The following is a 15671-nucleotide window of genomic DNA, read 5'->3' as shown; positions in this document are numbered from 1 at the left end:
CTTACGATGCATGTTGTGGTGCTCGTATTGGGGCAGATTTCGGAAATATTTTGCTTGCACAATACATTCAAATTTCTCTCTCATACCAGAAGAAGCCACAATAAAACATTCATTTCAGCGATGTAGAAAGTTAGAAAACACTATGCCAAGAAACAACTGAACGTGTTTGTTTTTCTTATCCAAAGGGTAAAAGCCTTGTGAAAACATGTACATGTACACTGTATATCTATTTTTTTTTTTTAATGAGACATATCATGCTGTATATTCTCCTTTCTATTTTCCATTTATTTCTTATCTCCTTCCTCTCCACTGACTGTCATCTAATCCCACTTCCAGTGTAATTCCACACTTTAATTGCATCTGTTCTTTTCATGAACGATAATTCCACCATGTCCACGCTACTCCTACAGTACTGCCTCTCTATAACATCTCACAGTGGGACCGCTCTAGCATTAACCCTCAGATTGTCTGCCTGGTTCCATGTTCTAATCAATTCCCTGGCCCCCGTCGATGATAATCATGATGGTACATTCAGGTGTACCACCGCCAGTGACTCACCCAGGGGGCTCCGTCATAGACAGATGTTCCTGCGGTAACAAAGGGGACATCTTCATTTGCAGGCAGACATGCATCCGCCTCTGTGGCCCAGCCTTTTGTATGATGCCTCCAGCTATTGGCTAGGGCAAGGTGGCACACAAATTACTTGCAGCTCCTCCTCAAAAGTCTGGTGCTGGAGACTACACTTTTGTAGTAGATTCCTAGCATGTGAGCGTCTGTGTCTGTGCGTGTATGGAGCATAATTTTTCTTGTGGCAATTACTAGAGAAGTCTACACTTTTTATCTCTTTCACATGTTAAAAATGGTTATCTATAGATGTTGAACTCCAGGTAGTAGGGTTTAAAAGAGGCCGAGAGCATTGCATTGTTTTTTTTTTTTTTTTTTAATGGATTAATAAGTTTTGATGTATCAGAGAATGGGAGAAATGTGCAGAGTTTATTCATCATGAGCACATTCATGCAATAAGCAATGCAGTGTTATGGATTGTTTTGCCACAGTAAGACTGAAGGCAAATGTGTATTCAGACAGGACATGGTATGAGTGAATCTTTTCATGTGTTGTGCAAATACCCTTAGCACAGATGATTAGTTGTCTTATGGTCCTTCAGTATTACAAACTTTATTCCAGCATCCATATAATTTTATGTTTAAGTGTATTTTCTAGCGGTTAGGAATTCCTCCCCCCCCCCCCCGACTGACAGACTTTATGCCAACATGGGTACATAATTTTATGTTTGCTATTTTCCACTGTTAAGAGACCCCCCCCCCCCCCCATCATCCGACAGAGTTAATGTTTTGCTATAAAGGTAAAAACCTAGCATGTGGCATAGACATGATGCATTTACAGCATGTGCAATTTGCCTTAATTGGAGTTGCCATGACAGCAGCCGGAAAGCAGCAAATTGAATCCACAATTAGCAGTTGTTGCCATGGTAACCGTTATAATTTCTGTTTTGCAGTATCAAGTTTTCGTGGAATCTTTGTGAAGTATTTTCTAGGAATACAAGATTCACTTCAGGGATACCAACATGAATGACGTAGGGACTATTTTTCTTTCTTGTGCTCATATTTTTGTTGTTCAACGTGCAACTATGTACGTGTATCTGCCTTTTTCAATATTTGTTATTCAACTTATAATTTGGTGTAGCATGATGATTAAACATCGATAAAAAAAGTTTTCTTATTAGAGACTAAAAGTGAAGGAGGTATATCTGTCATGAATAGACATCGAGCCTGCATCAAGAATCACATGTTTTGATTGTCTGTAATCTACCAGACTACCATTGAATTGGAGAAATATTGTATTCATTATGTGTATGTCACAATAGTTGTTGTACAATAGCGTGAGTCATTATGTACACATCCACTCCTGTGCATATTTTGCTCTCTACAAGGACATTATCTGGGTATAACTGCAGCAATTTGCTAGTTTTACTGTCTCATCAGTAGTGAATAGAAAGGCAAAGTTTGCTTCTTCTTCTTTCTTTTTTTCTTCTTTATTTTTTTTTTGGTGGTGGTGGCAGGCTTTAGTTCTCAATACTCGGATAGTAATCTGCATACTAAATTTTGACACAAGAATTGAACAACAAGACTATACATTGATAATATCCAGGTACATCGTACTTGTCATATGTGTAGTATGTGATATAGATTGTATGTGTAGTTCTGCAGTTTGAGCTGAAGTACAATTTTTAGGATCAAACTTCGAGGACAGGGACAGTCTGTTTTGTCGTATTGATGAACATGTCTTTGTTATTAACCATCTGCGCATAAAGTCATCATTTCCTCTGTCTACATGTATCTGTCTATCTATGTGTCTGTCTGTCTGTCTGTCTGTCTGTCTGTCTGTCTGTCTGTCTCTGTCTCTGTCTCTGTCTGTCTGTCTCTCTCTCATATACATGTACATGTATACAACTGTATGAAATGTACCAGCAAGAGCTAAATTGGGGTTGTACTACTTTTTAAACGTTTAGAGACTTGACATTTTTATTTAGAGTACTGTAGCCCCCTCATTTAAACTGGAATTTACATGGATGGATAAATGAATTGCAAGGGTATATTGCGTGTGGACTGTTACCATTGGCTGTGAAATACTGGATATATGCCATATATTTCGTGAGTTTAAATTTTTGCGAATCAGGAATTCCTGACGATTTCGCAAGTAGTTAAATTCGCAGTTGTGGAGTCCTGTACTGAACTGAGAAATGTACACGCGTACGTCACATCCGCATCGGAATCAGAGTCAATATTATTGCGTGTCTTTAATTTCACGAATAGCACCTGACTCGCGAAATTCACGAAAATAAAAACCTCGGGAAATATTCGGCGTATACAGTACTTGCGTTCATCACTCCAGACATGAACTTTCACTCCAACCACAACTGTCTCCCCTTCCACATCATGCCCATGAAAATGATTCTGGAAGTATTCTCACACACTGTAAGTTTTGTATGTTTTAAAACCCGGTGTGGATGTCATATCCAGTGGGATTTTGTGCTCAGCTGAATGAAACAGGATTTTTGTAAGTGGTGGCATGCAACCGTGCTTGGAAGTTATAAGTTGTTGTAAGTTGATGCCAATGGTTTCTGCTGAGGTCTCAATGGTTGATGTTCTATAAAGGGGAGATCATGAAGTGATATCTCATTGTGTACTTAATTCAGCCTTACACGGTATATTGGGTAGCCCTGGGCTCTTAGTTAACCCATTGAGGACGAGTCCCGAGTATACTCGGGCAAGTGTCTGTGTGGAAATGCGTGTTGTAGCAAAATCAGCCCGTCCTCAGCGGGTTAAGCCTGCAAGGTGTGGCATTTGGGTGTGGTGCATATTTAGGGGCCTACCCGTCACCAACCCCCATCATCTCACCCCTCCACATCCAGTGAAGGTACCACAGATCCCAGCCCGAGTCTAGAAACTCCAGCTAAGCCTTTCACCATCTCACTCCACGTGTACATGTGTATGTGCGGCAGACTAAATAAATAGTGGATGACCTCCCCCAATCCCTACATGTGTTGTTAGCTATCTTCTTCACTCTTCTGATCATTCTCATAATGCTGGCGTATAGAGGGCACCAGACGAGGCTCCTCCCATACTCCCAACCTTTCCTGCCTCTAAAAATAATGCCCCAAGAGTCATATTACCTGCCATTTTTTTTTCTGTGTCCTGCCTTCTCTTTTTGACCCCAGTTTATTTCATTTTCATTTCCCTGCGATGTTGTGAGAATTGGGAGAATGCACATCAAAACTGCGGGCGAACATTATGAGTGAATTTGGAGGGATGGTTCGGTCGTAATGTACCAAAGCCGCTGATCTCTGAACCCTGCGTCTCGTTAACGTTCCCATGAAAAATGGGGCTCGTTTGTGCCCTGACAATCAGCGTGGGGATTTGATGATGTTAGACCAGGGGTACATGAGGTCGTTATCTCTTGTCAGCGATTCACTCATGTATGGCTGCATTTTTTTGTCTGGCCCTGGTATATATCCACAAATAATGTGTCTCTCCCTCACCTTTTGTTAGGTTAAGTGTATTCCGATTGTATGATAAACCACATCTGCCCAGTCTTCCTTATTCTTACGAGGAGCCCTTGAAGCTTTTGAAAACATCTCTTCAAATTCCCAGAGGATATTAAAGCTTTTCTGATACGGGAATTACCCATATTATTACGGATGTGTATTTTTTTAAATATATTGAGATGCATGTAAAATGCAGGTACAGTGTATCTCCCTTGACCCATTGAGGACTGGCTGATTTTGCTATATCACACACATTTCCCATAGACACCTGCCTGAGTATGGTCGGGACGAGACCTCAGTTTTCAAAAGAAACCTCCATGATTGTGGCTTGTAAATGCTAGCAGCTCTGACTTGTGTATTTGCATCTCTTTCTAGAATAGATGGTTGACTGACATAGTAAATTGTGTGCATATTATGCATTGGTTAGATGGCATCGTGTTGTTTGTCTATCTCTGTTTGTCTGTCTGTCTGTCTTCTGTCTGTCTGTGAGGAGGGGGAGGGGCATTAGGGATGCTTTAATTTTGCTTTTGACATAATTTCATACAGACTGCTCTCTCATTATTCTCCCTAATCATTGTTCCGAGTCACCGTCTGCAGCAAATTCCGACTGATTTTGCGTCAGACAGGTCTTTGCTATTATAAAGAAATGTGTTCTTTGAAGATGTACATTGTATGACAGTCTTACTGATCCTGTAAAACTGTTTGTGCATTTGAATTTTTCTGTTGTCATTACTGAGTAATAAAAATGAGTGCAAGTTTATGTTGCAGGTTGTAAGAGCTTGCTTTGCCTTTACTTTCAGAGTTAGATTTCTTTAAACCTTTTAGATTAAGAAAACTAGAGAAAGAGATAGAGAGAGATATACAAACAAAGACAAAGAGGGAGCTATTGAAAGAAGAAATGAATTTGGAAAGAGAATGAGAACAACTATTAACCATTTCAGATTGACAAAAGAGCTTATTGATATTAAAATGTGTTCTTTGACACACATTTCATGCCCATCAAGTTATTTCTGTGAGTCTGTTAAATTTATAGCAAGCTTGAAGGCACAGTTCTCCCCAGCATGTATCTCAAGTCATATACAATGTGACTAATCGTACTCTGGAGGTGTTTTCCAGTTGAGGTAGGCTTGGGTTTTTGGTTGGTGCGCATTTCTGATCTGAATGGTTTCTCGACCTCTAGCGTATGTGTGAAAGAGGTAGAGCTCATCAGCTTGACCTTCATTCACTTCCGTCAGCAAACAGCGCTCTGTTTGTATAATGTGTGTGGTGCATGCATACTCTTGCTTCTACAGTATGTGCATGAGGATCCATGTCTTAGGATGACAGGCCATACATAGGACAGGGCTATAGCGTGGAATGCCATTCACATGTTGCGATCGGCGAGAAGACTCATTCGAATGTCCGAATACTCCATGACTGTAAACGTGACTTGAAGTGTGTGACGGAGCTATGAGTGCAAGCAAAAACCAAAACAAACCAATGCTACCGTACGTGTACTGTGGATCTGAAAGTGGACTGCATCTCTTGTGTGCATGCATCACGAGCGGAGGGAAAATCACTTAGCGATAACAGCGTGGCAATGAAATCATCCCGTTTTGATGTGGCTGGCAGCTCTCTGTGCTAACCTCATTCATTTCTTATTTTCCTTCCTCTCACACACACACACACACACACTCACTCACTCACATACATATGCACACACTCATGTCGTATGAAGCCATAATGTTTCCTGTGCGGCATTTCATTACAGTCTAATTAGATTTTCCACCTAAGAAATGGGATAATGAGGTTCTGCAACCGCACTAGCTCTTGTCACTTCTCAGACATTCGTAACAAGTACCTTTAATCATCCAATTACCCCCCTCCCCACACACATACACACACAAGGAAAATCTTTTTCGGTAAACTCCCCTCCCTCCATGTACAGAATCAGATGCACACTTTGGAAAAGCAGTTGTAGTGTCAAACTTGAAATTGTTCATGTTTCGTTGAAATGGAATGAGGTTTAAGATTCAGTAAAGCAGCCGCAGCCATCCAACCATCCCCCACCCCCATGTAAAAGTAATATTAAGAACTAGCACAACAAGAAAAAAAAAACACACATAAAATGCATTATTGGAAAATATACTGGTCTATCATTGATGTAGAGCAGTATTTAACCTTACCTTACATCTTCGAAAAAATTATGATGCTTTATAGGGGAATAGGATAGTGTCCTTTCTTTGTTGTCATTATGCCATGGTTCCAGGTATTAGATTGTGCAAAACAAAGAGTATGGAGCAGTTTACTACTGTAGTTGTCTCTTATGACAACAGAGCAGCTGTGTCAAGATTTTCTTGTTTTTAAGATGAGTCGACCTCTTTTTTTTTCTTTCTTTTTTTTGGTGGTCTTCTCTTGGTAGTGATGTGAAATCAGATTGTGTATTGCTGTACTGTATAGTTCACCAGTTACTGTACGAGCTGAAATTTTCACGTACAGATATTTTCGCGAAATGCTACTTGGAGGACATTTTCGCGTGTTGTTAATTTCGCAGTTGTGAGGGTCTAACTGAACTTAGTTATTCGCGCGTTGTTATTTTCGCGTGTTGTTATTTTCGCGGTTCAAAGGCGATTCGCAAAATTCGCGAAAAATAAAACCACCGCGAAAATCTCGGCTCGTACAGTACCTTCTTCTTGTTCAATCATATTAGCATTTTCCAGTGATTGACAGAAGATATCACTGGCATATTCTTAGTTTGGAGGTGTTTTGTACGTGTATCGAATCCAAGTTGTAAAGAAAAATAGTAGGAAAATTACCCAGTGTTACAGCGATATACAAGACATGTTTAGATAGTCATTTAGTTAGACACAAGGTTGTCCGTGATGATCACGGTGTTATGAATCAATGCAAGTCAACATACGTTTGTATTGCATACTGTATAAGCTGTTATTTTCGTGAAAGAGGTCACAGACATTTTCGAGAGATGTTGTTTTCGCGAGTTGGCACCGACACTATCGAAAAAGCACAACCCCAGTGCATGGCCACATTTTCGCGTGTTGACTAATTCACGATCCAATTGTGATTCGTGAATTTGGCGAAAATTAAACACTCATAAAAATGATAGCTTACACAGTAGTTCCTTTAACAATAGTAAAATTACCGCTGGAAGAGTAAATAGATTGATGTCTCTACAATGTTTCTTTACTCTCCCCTACCCCCCCCCCCCCCCCCCCCCATGCTGCAGGTGGAAACATCACAAGTCGTCCTCAAGGAAAATGGAGTCCAGTTGAGACTGACAATTGTAGATACACCAGGCTTCGGCGACCAAGTAGACAACAGCAACTGGTAAACATTTCCGTGAAGTCATTGGGCAGTTAGCCTATTGTCGTGAATATATATATCCCTTCCCACATCCAACAAACTAAAGAAGCACTTGGGAGAGTGCAACTTTTCGCCAAGCAGCTCATTTCCACCCATATACACATACACGTGTATGCTAAAAATGGCCCTATTTTTCTCATTCACAATAATAAAGAATCCTTTATAATGTCTCTGCCGTAGCTTCTTGCTGCACCTTGAGTGCACTCTTGTGTGTTTATGCGCACCTCAAATGCAAGCAGCTTGAATCCCCTCATTTGTTGGCTCTATATCCTGATGATAATCCTTCAAAAGAAATTTTTTTTTTACAAATCCTGGATCCAGGCAGTGATCTGGATCACTCCCAAAATTTATCTGTTCCTTCTGTCATTATCAACTCTTTCTGAAAATTTTATCCTGATCTGTTCCTAACTTTTTGAGTGATTTTACAAACAGACAAACAAACCAATGGCTACAAAAAAAAGTAATCTCCTTGTCAGAGGTAACTAGAAATGTTCCTTTGATACAAGATCTGCATTCATATATGAAGTAGAAAGAGTAAAGACTACCTCCCCCCGCCCCGACACACACACACACATACACTGACATTTGTTGTTTTATCATCAATACTCAAATATCAAATGTCTGTGGTGTGGTCAAATTACAAAATCATGCAGTTTTTATAGCAGAATTTCTGCACTATTCAGCTTATAACCGTATACGTGACGTGCAACAAATTTTGTATTCACATTCAGGTAGGCTAGAATGCACTCGACTGTAGGAAGAGGAACCAGTTAAATCTCAGAGGAATGAATATCAAAGGCCATTCCGTTTAAAAGTTTGCGATAGCGCTTCCAAGGAGACAAAAAACTCGGCATGAGGTGATCGCCGAACAGTAGCACATCTGACGGACTGAACTGGCTGTTTTGGAGAGAGCTCAAGCCTTGTATCCAAGTTTAGTCAACAAGCCGCAGCAAAACCTTATTTGATACAGATCTATCTATCTATCTCTCCTCGCAAACCCTCCCGTAGTAATCTGATTACGTGTTTATTTCCGAGACCAAAAACACCGCGCAGCGTTTCCCACACTGTTTTAGGTTGAGTGGGATAAAACGAGACACCCTAAACAACCGAATGATGAGGAGCATATTACCCGATACCCATGAAATCATGAAACCTTGAACTGGAAATATCTGCAATATTTACTGGTAGCTGGATGCACCGGTGGCATAAACACCCACGGTGCATCTCGCATTGCTAGTGAGGAAGACTGCACAATATCTCGTTCATCAGTGGCATCAAGTAACATTCCCTAAACCGTGCTTTTGCTGTTTTGCAGGGGCTCAAATTCCCTCCTCAACAATCCTTATAAACAATGCTTTACAGGCAGAAATTCACACACCCCTCTGGCTGCCCCCAAACAAACTGCAGAGAATACTTTTTGTGTTGTTGTCTCCGATGAAACAACAAGTTTTTGTTTTTCAATATCTACCTGTGTCCATGTTTGGCAAGATGCACAGGTAGTTCTTAAAGCCAAGTATGATTTTGTAAGCGCAAGTCCCTAATAGAGGGAAAGTGTTTTTTCAGTCTCTTTAAAGATTATACACTTAAAATGCTGATCTTCTCATATGGAATATTTGGCCAAGCAGTTTTAAAAAAAAGAGTAAGAAAAAGAAAAACAAACATATCTTGAAACTGAATAGTTTATAAATGCAGCTATTAGTGTGTGGGATTTTCAGTTAATGTAACTGCTGTAAACTTCTTATGCAAGACTATGTAGAGATATGTAGTATATAAATAATATATATGATATGGGCATTATATATAATCTCAGAGTTGTGTTTGAAGCAATCTGGTTCTACTGATCTTTTTGTGGCATTTCCTTGTGACAAGTCTATTATCACAGGATGTTTTCCTCACTAAATATAACAGCAGGAGCCAAGATATATCTAAACCATATGGCTGAGATGGAACCAGTTGACTCGCAGGATGATTGAGATCTATCACGTCTATTTCTGTGCAAACTTATCTCTCCTTGCGTCACGAGAATTGCCAAGAATTGCAAAGAGAACTGCCAGAATATGGGAACTGACTGTGTTGTTTCAGACAAACTGGCTGTTGCAATACAGTTAGTCCAAGTGGGCCCATGCTTGAATTCAGATATGCATGGATTTTAGAAAGTAAAGAGTAACTTGGGGGGGGGGGGGGTAGGGAACAACTTTTAACTATGTGTGTTGCTACTCCTTTTATTCTTCAATGAAGGAAAACAAATCAACGTATTCAAAACTGATATCCTATTTTCACTCATTTTTACCTACAGTGATATTCTGAAGTCATGATTCACATACTGAAATAATTGTGGGCACAGAATATAAGGGAAAGTTCTTGAAACAGGAGCGGTTTTGACTTGATTGCCCTATTCACATCACTGTGCAGATGATAAACTTTCAGTTCAGCAGCAGAATGTCATCCATTACACTTTAAAGAGAATTATAAAGACAGATACTACCTTTCACTAGTTTCAGTAGGCATGTCATTATGTGACCCACAAAATTTTAATGAGATGACACTTAACCATGTTTACCACAGTATTTTGTTGTTGTTGTTTTTTTCATAGTGCAATGTTTTATCAGAGAATCTCGTGATCTCAATAAAGTGAATACAAGTACATTCCTTTTTGTACCATAATGATTCAAGTTATGCACCTCCATACACATACAATTTAGAAGGGAAAAAGAACAAGATCAGTTAATCATGCAAAGAAGGGCACCATAAGTGTTGTATTTCCTGTGTGTCTAAAGTAATATCATTCTAATGATCATTACTGGATGCTGATGTGACTGGCTGGCTTTTCGGGATCTGTATCTCAATCTATGTTAAGGCCAGCATGTTTGCATGTTAGGGTTAGTCAGGAAATGTTAGGGTAACTTTTCAGTCCTTGGGGCTGACAGAGACCCCATGTCTGAGAAACAGGTGTCGGTGGACGACCACGCATCAAATTTGAGACAGGTGGAAAGGAAGGTAGTGTTGTTTGTTTTGGGTTTTGTTCTGTTTTTTTGTGAGGAAATCATAACCAGGCCATCTTATTTCATGCACAGGGACTGTGTGGCCACGGAAGTCTGCATTCTGCTTTACAAGTACAGTGTATAGATACATGTCGTATGTATGTGCAGGGAGGTGTATTCACCTCCCTGGTATGTGCGTGTGTTATAAAGGAGGTATAATATTTCTGCTACAATCAGCTTATTTATTTTTGCTTACATTTGAATAATCAGTATACATGTTGTACCTTGAATTAATCCATATGAAACGTTCTGCTTTGAGATTCCTCCTTGTATTGGTACAATTTTGTGTTCTGACTACACTATAGTATGGCTTTGTGTATGCCAAATTAAGCAGTCCCAGTAAAGAAATCATTGTTTAATGTTATCCTTTGTGTCATTCTGCCCTGTCTTCCCTGTCTCTGACCAGCTGGGCACCCATTCTGGACCACATAGACAGCAAGTTTGAGGAGTACCTCAACTCAGAGTCCAGGGTCAACAGATATTCCATCGCCGACAAGCGGGTACAATGCTGCCTGTACTTCATCGCGCCCTCAGGTCACGGGTAGGTAGTAGCCGAACCGAAGCCGGAAGGCGGGGCGTCGATCCCAACCGAGGCACAACGCGTTGAGTTTAGGGATGGGGCTTTATCACGTACGGGAATGACGAGTTATGGTCTCTTTTGGTGGTTGTTTAATTGCCAGAGTGAAAGCTTCGTTAGAACTGGACAGTTTGTCCATTGACAGCGATGAGGCCATTAAAGGATCTAACCATGTAGAGCGAGAAGGTTGTTAATGCTGTAGACTTATCACAGAGATAATGCCCTCATCATTCTGTGTCGGTAAGGTTGCAGTGATAATAACAAACTATGAAACTCTAGCAAAACTGGACTGCAGTGTGCGATGATGGAGCAAAGAAGATATCTATCAAACAGCATGCAGCATGGTATATAAATACCTGCTCGATTCTCCCCACAAATCTGGACACATACCCCCAACCACACACACATATGCAGTTTTTATCTGTACTCCAGGAAGCAAACCTCACACACAGTCCTTGCAGATTGTCGAGAAAGCGATAAGCAGTAATGCTCCAAAAAGATAGATACACGATGTATTAAAGTGTACAGTCTCATCAATAGAGAAAAAAAAAGGAAAAAAAGAAATGAAGACTTGTATAAGACTTGCATGGAATTTGATTTCATTTCATTTTTGCATTTTTCACAAAGTGAATATAGCATTACAAAGAATTGCTCCGAAAGGATTAAGTAAATTGACAAATATTATGTATGATTTCATTTCGTTTTTGTATTTTTCACAAAATGAATATAACATAACAATGAAGGGGTCCAAAAATGATTAAGTAAATTGAAAAAATATTATGTATAGTAATCATACAATACAAGACACTAATCATACATTTGAATTAATTTTTTTAATCACATTATCATAAAGAAATGCAGAAAACCGCCAACTTAACCAGAAGCTTTATTTTTATGTCGGCCTCTGACAAGAATGCATATGGTCAAATTGTCATTGCAAATCAGTTCCTATAGTTAAATTGTCATTGCAAATCAATTCTTATGGTCAAATTGTCATTGCAAATCAGTTCCTGTTCTACATGAATACATGATAAAGAATAGACTTTGTGTGTAACAGATTTGTCAGAAGAGAATGAGTAAAAAAAAACACATGCTGGCCTTTGCCTGCCATCCAGTGCAGACATTTTGCCCCCTCAGTGGTGAGAACATCCCGCTAAAAGGTCACACACTGTGGAGGGGAAAAGGAATTAATTTCCTTCATATCGGCACGTTGATCCTAGTACCATCTCTTTGTGAGGGTCTGTCTTGTTCAATAAAATGCTGTCTCGTATCGGACAGTCAAAGAAATCCAATAAATGGCTTTGCGGAATTTTGGCCAGAGCAGAATGTAATATTCTGTTGATATGATTTCTTTATTCATTTTTTTTTTTGGGGTGGGGGGTGGGGTAGGGGGGTGGGGGGAGGTGGAGGGTTACATGCATTTGGTTTTTTGGGTTGTTTTTTTTTTTTTTTTTTGGTGGTGGTGTTTGTGTTTTGTTTTTGTTTTTCCACAGATTTGCTTTTACAGTCACAGACAGTAGCATGCTAGCAATGCATTGTGCAGCCATACTATGGTTGAGATTCATCAAAAATTATACGTGTGATTTGCAACAACATTACCCTCAAAGGAACAGACTTTAAAGCAAAGAAAATTGCAAATTGAGGTGATATGGCTGAAATGAGAAATATGTTATGTATGCTGAAAAAAAAAATGCAACATCTAATTTTGTAGCTACCTACTGTCAAGATTTCCAAAGTCTGTTATCGTTTTGAATTTGAATGTTTCATTTACTTAAGTGCAGTAGTAAATAGGATGCTTTGAATTAGCCTATTGTGTGTATTTTTTTAAATGCCCAGTCTGATCTCCTGCAAGCTAGACTACATGCATTGTATGCACATTAAAGGTGATTCTCCCATTTCATCTGGGGTTCGTTTCATGAAGTCATCACATAAAAGTCTTTACATAAAGTCAGAATGGCCAAAGTCGCTCATAGATTACGTAGCTATGAGAGACTTTCAAAGAGATCTATTTCATGAAGTCTCTCATAAGTGTGTCTTATGAGCAAAAAGTCTCTTATAAGACTTTCATGAAACAGATCCCAGGTGCCCAACTTTCTTAGAATCTTTGTGGTGCATATTTTGGAATGGATAGGGACAAATTTTACACTGTCAGAATTTCTCGATAATTGGACACATCCCGTAATGCTGAATTTTTTTTTTTTTTAAGTGTTAAACAACTTTATCAGTCTTTAGGTCAAGTGGTCACACAGATCCAATCATCCATGAACTGTGTTGCTATGTATGCAGCAGATCAGTACGTGTTGGAAGGGGGTTGTCATGGCATCCGTTGAGATCAATTTTTGAGGCATGACGGGCGAGAAAGGACGTACTCATGCTATCAGTTGGAGGGCCATGTTGTCCCCCCTCGAGAGATAGGTCATGCGTGGCCCTGGATTTTAATCTGTGGTTACATCAGAGGTTTGCGTGACTCAGCGATGCCGCCACGGGCTGTGGATATTACGTGCATCCGAACACACTCCAGACGAACAGGAGAATCCTTCGCATTGCATGTCATCCCTAGCAAAACACTTGCCTACGGTGCTTAGCAGGCTCAAAGGGTGTGACTCCATCCACTCATGTTAAAATAAAGACAAATTTTCTGCTCAGATCAATCTAAGTCAATTATCCTTAAATTATTTCCCGAAAAGACAGCAGCCTTCAAATGCTATTTGTTATTGCTGTACTTCCCCAAAGTTCATTAGGTAATACTTAGAATTCCAAGATTTTTATCAATGTTTGTTTTTGTTTACATGGGTATTGTGTCAAAGGAATTCTCATTTTTGAGTCATGAATTGCCATAACCCCTTTTCAGGGCTGTCAACACTGGAAACTAGTTGAGAGTGAGACTCCCATAGGCCAATGCTATAATTTAGGAGTCAAAATGCGTGAGATCAATAGAAATGCATGCAAATGAAATAAAGGTTTAGAGTGAGAAAGGACCAAAATGCGTGAGTCTCACGCTCAATGCGTGAGAGTTGGCAGCCCTGCCTTTTCAAGGTAAATGTCATGAATCTGAAGAGCCATTAAGGTAATGTGCAGTACATGTGTTACTGAACAAAATCTCTCAGTTCTGTTTGTTACAAAACACCCTGGCATTGATTGAAGTTTCTGCACAAATGGAGGGAAACATAAATGTAGAGGCAAGTACCTGTATAATCCCTATAAGGGTTTACCCTTGGAACTTATTTTTAAAAAGAAAAAGGGTGTGTATACATGTACTTGCATATCATAAGTTGATATCCCTAATTGCTAGTTCCAAATACCGACAAACTCAAAAAGAAAAGGAAATTCGTGCAACAGTGTCACTTTCCCACATCCAAGCCTGACAGTCATTTGATTTGAAATTTCTGTGCTAGTGCGTACGGATATCAGTCACCGTCGCCCTCAACTTCCTCGTATCTTAACATGTGACGACTTACGTGCCCTTCGTTGCAGGTTGAAACCGCTGGACGTGGAGTTCATGAAGAGGTTACACGACAAAGTGAACATCATCCCACTCATAGCCAAAGCAGACACACTCACACCGGAGGAATGCAGAGAGTTCAAGAAGAGGGTGAGGACAGGGCAGCAACATCTAGTATAATTATCGTCATCATTACTTCTTTCATGATAATGGTGGTAATGATGATTGATGGCAATAATAGATAATGCGGTCAAACCTGTCTAGAGCAGCCACCCAAGGGAGACAAAAAACAAAAGTGACCATTATAGACAGGTGGCCGCTGTAGGCGGGTTCTTTGATATGCTTTTTCTTTCGGAAGGAATTGTTTTTAGTGGTCGTATACGGCAGGTGGCTGCTATAGACAGGTGGTCGCGAAGACAGGTTTGACTGGAATAATGATAATGATAACGATGATAAGAAGAAGCAATATAGATATCTTTAGTACTACTGCCATCATTATCATGATTAATCTTAATTTGAATCATCTTATTGTCATTATATTGATTCCGTACTGTTATTCTTAATACTGTTGAAGCAATATCATGGTGAGTGGTATGGTCATCTATAGAGGGCTGAATACCATAAAAACTGGGAAGTTTGGCAAAAACGCAATTAGAAAAAATTGCTTGCTTAGTAACCCAGGAGCACTTAACAATTATTCCATGCATCCCTCAGTTCATATCATAGATAATTTCATTCAACTGACTACTTTTTAGTGAGATTAGGGTTATGGACAGACCGCAGGTTAATGAGCAGTGTGTGGCTTGTACATTTTCTTCTCATGTTCAAGGTACAAGTGCATCGTTAATCCTGCCTTTCTTCCTGCTGTAAGCCACCTGTGCATGTTACTCACAGCTTGGATGGTTCAGCAATCTAATCCCACTTTGCTCCCGCCCCAGCCCCGCCCCATTCCCTCCCCTTCCCTCACCCCACCCCTCCCCTCACCCCATCCCTCGTCATCCCACCCCTCCTCATCCTAACGCTATCCCCTCCCTCCCCCATCTCAACCTCATTTCTTCCTCAACCCAACTCCACCCCATTCCCCATCCCACCCACCTCCCTTCTCTTTTCTATCGCACCAATACCCTCGATGCTGGTGTAGATACATGTATGCACCACCTCATAATTAATGATTCTTAAACCTAC

The 15671-nt window shown here is 40.0% G+C and overlaps 1 protein-coding gene across 3 annotated transcripts in view; it reads left to right on the top strand.

Moving 5' to 3' along the window:
- LOC139738464 (septin-7-like) overlaps positions 1-15671 on the top strand; it is a 116567-nt gene that overhangs the window by 62076 nt on the left and 38820 nt on the right. For all 3 annotated transcript variants that reach the window (XM_071649089.1, XM_071649091.1, XM_071649090.1), the window contains exons 4-6: positions 7290-7390; positions 10874-11008; positions 14519-14636. In XM_071649089.1, coding sequence (XP_071505190.1) covers positions 7290-7390; positions 10874-11008; positions 14519-14636 — 354 coding nt within the window. The remainder of the gene's footprint in view (positions 1-7289; positions 7391-10873; positions 11009-14518; positions 14637-15671) is intronic.

Source organism: Diadema antillarum, unplaced genomic scaffold, assembly GCF_040938485.1.
Source record: "Diadema antillarum isolate AM-2024a unplaced genomic scaffold, OU_Dant_1.0 seq00000744_RagTag, whole genome shotgun sequence".
Taxonomy (NCBI): Eukaryota; Metazoa; Echinodermata; class Echinoidea; order Diadematoida; family Diadematidae; genus Diadema; species Diadema antillarum.
This window is presented reverse-complemented; position numbering and strand designations above follow the sequence as displayed.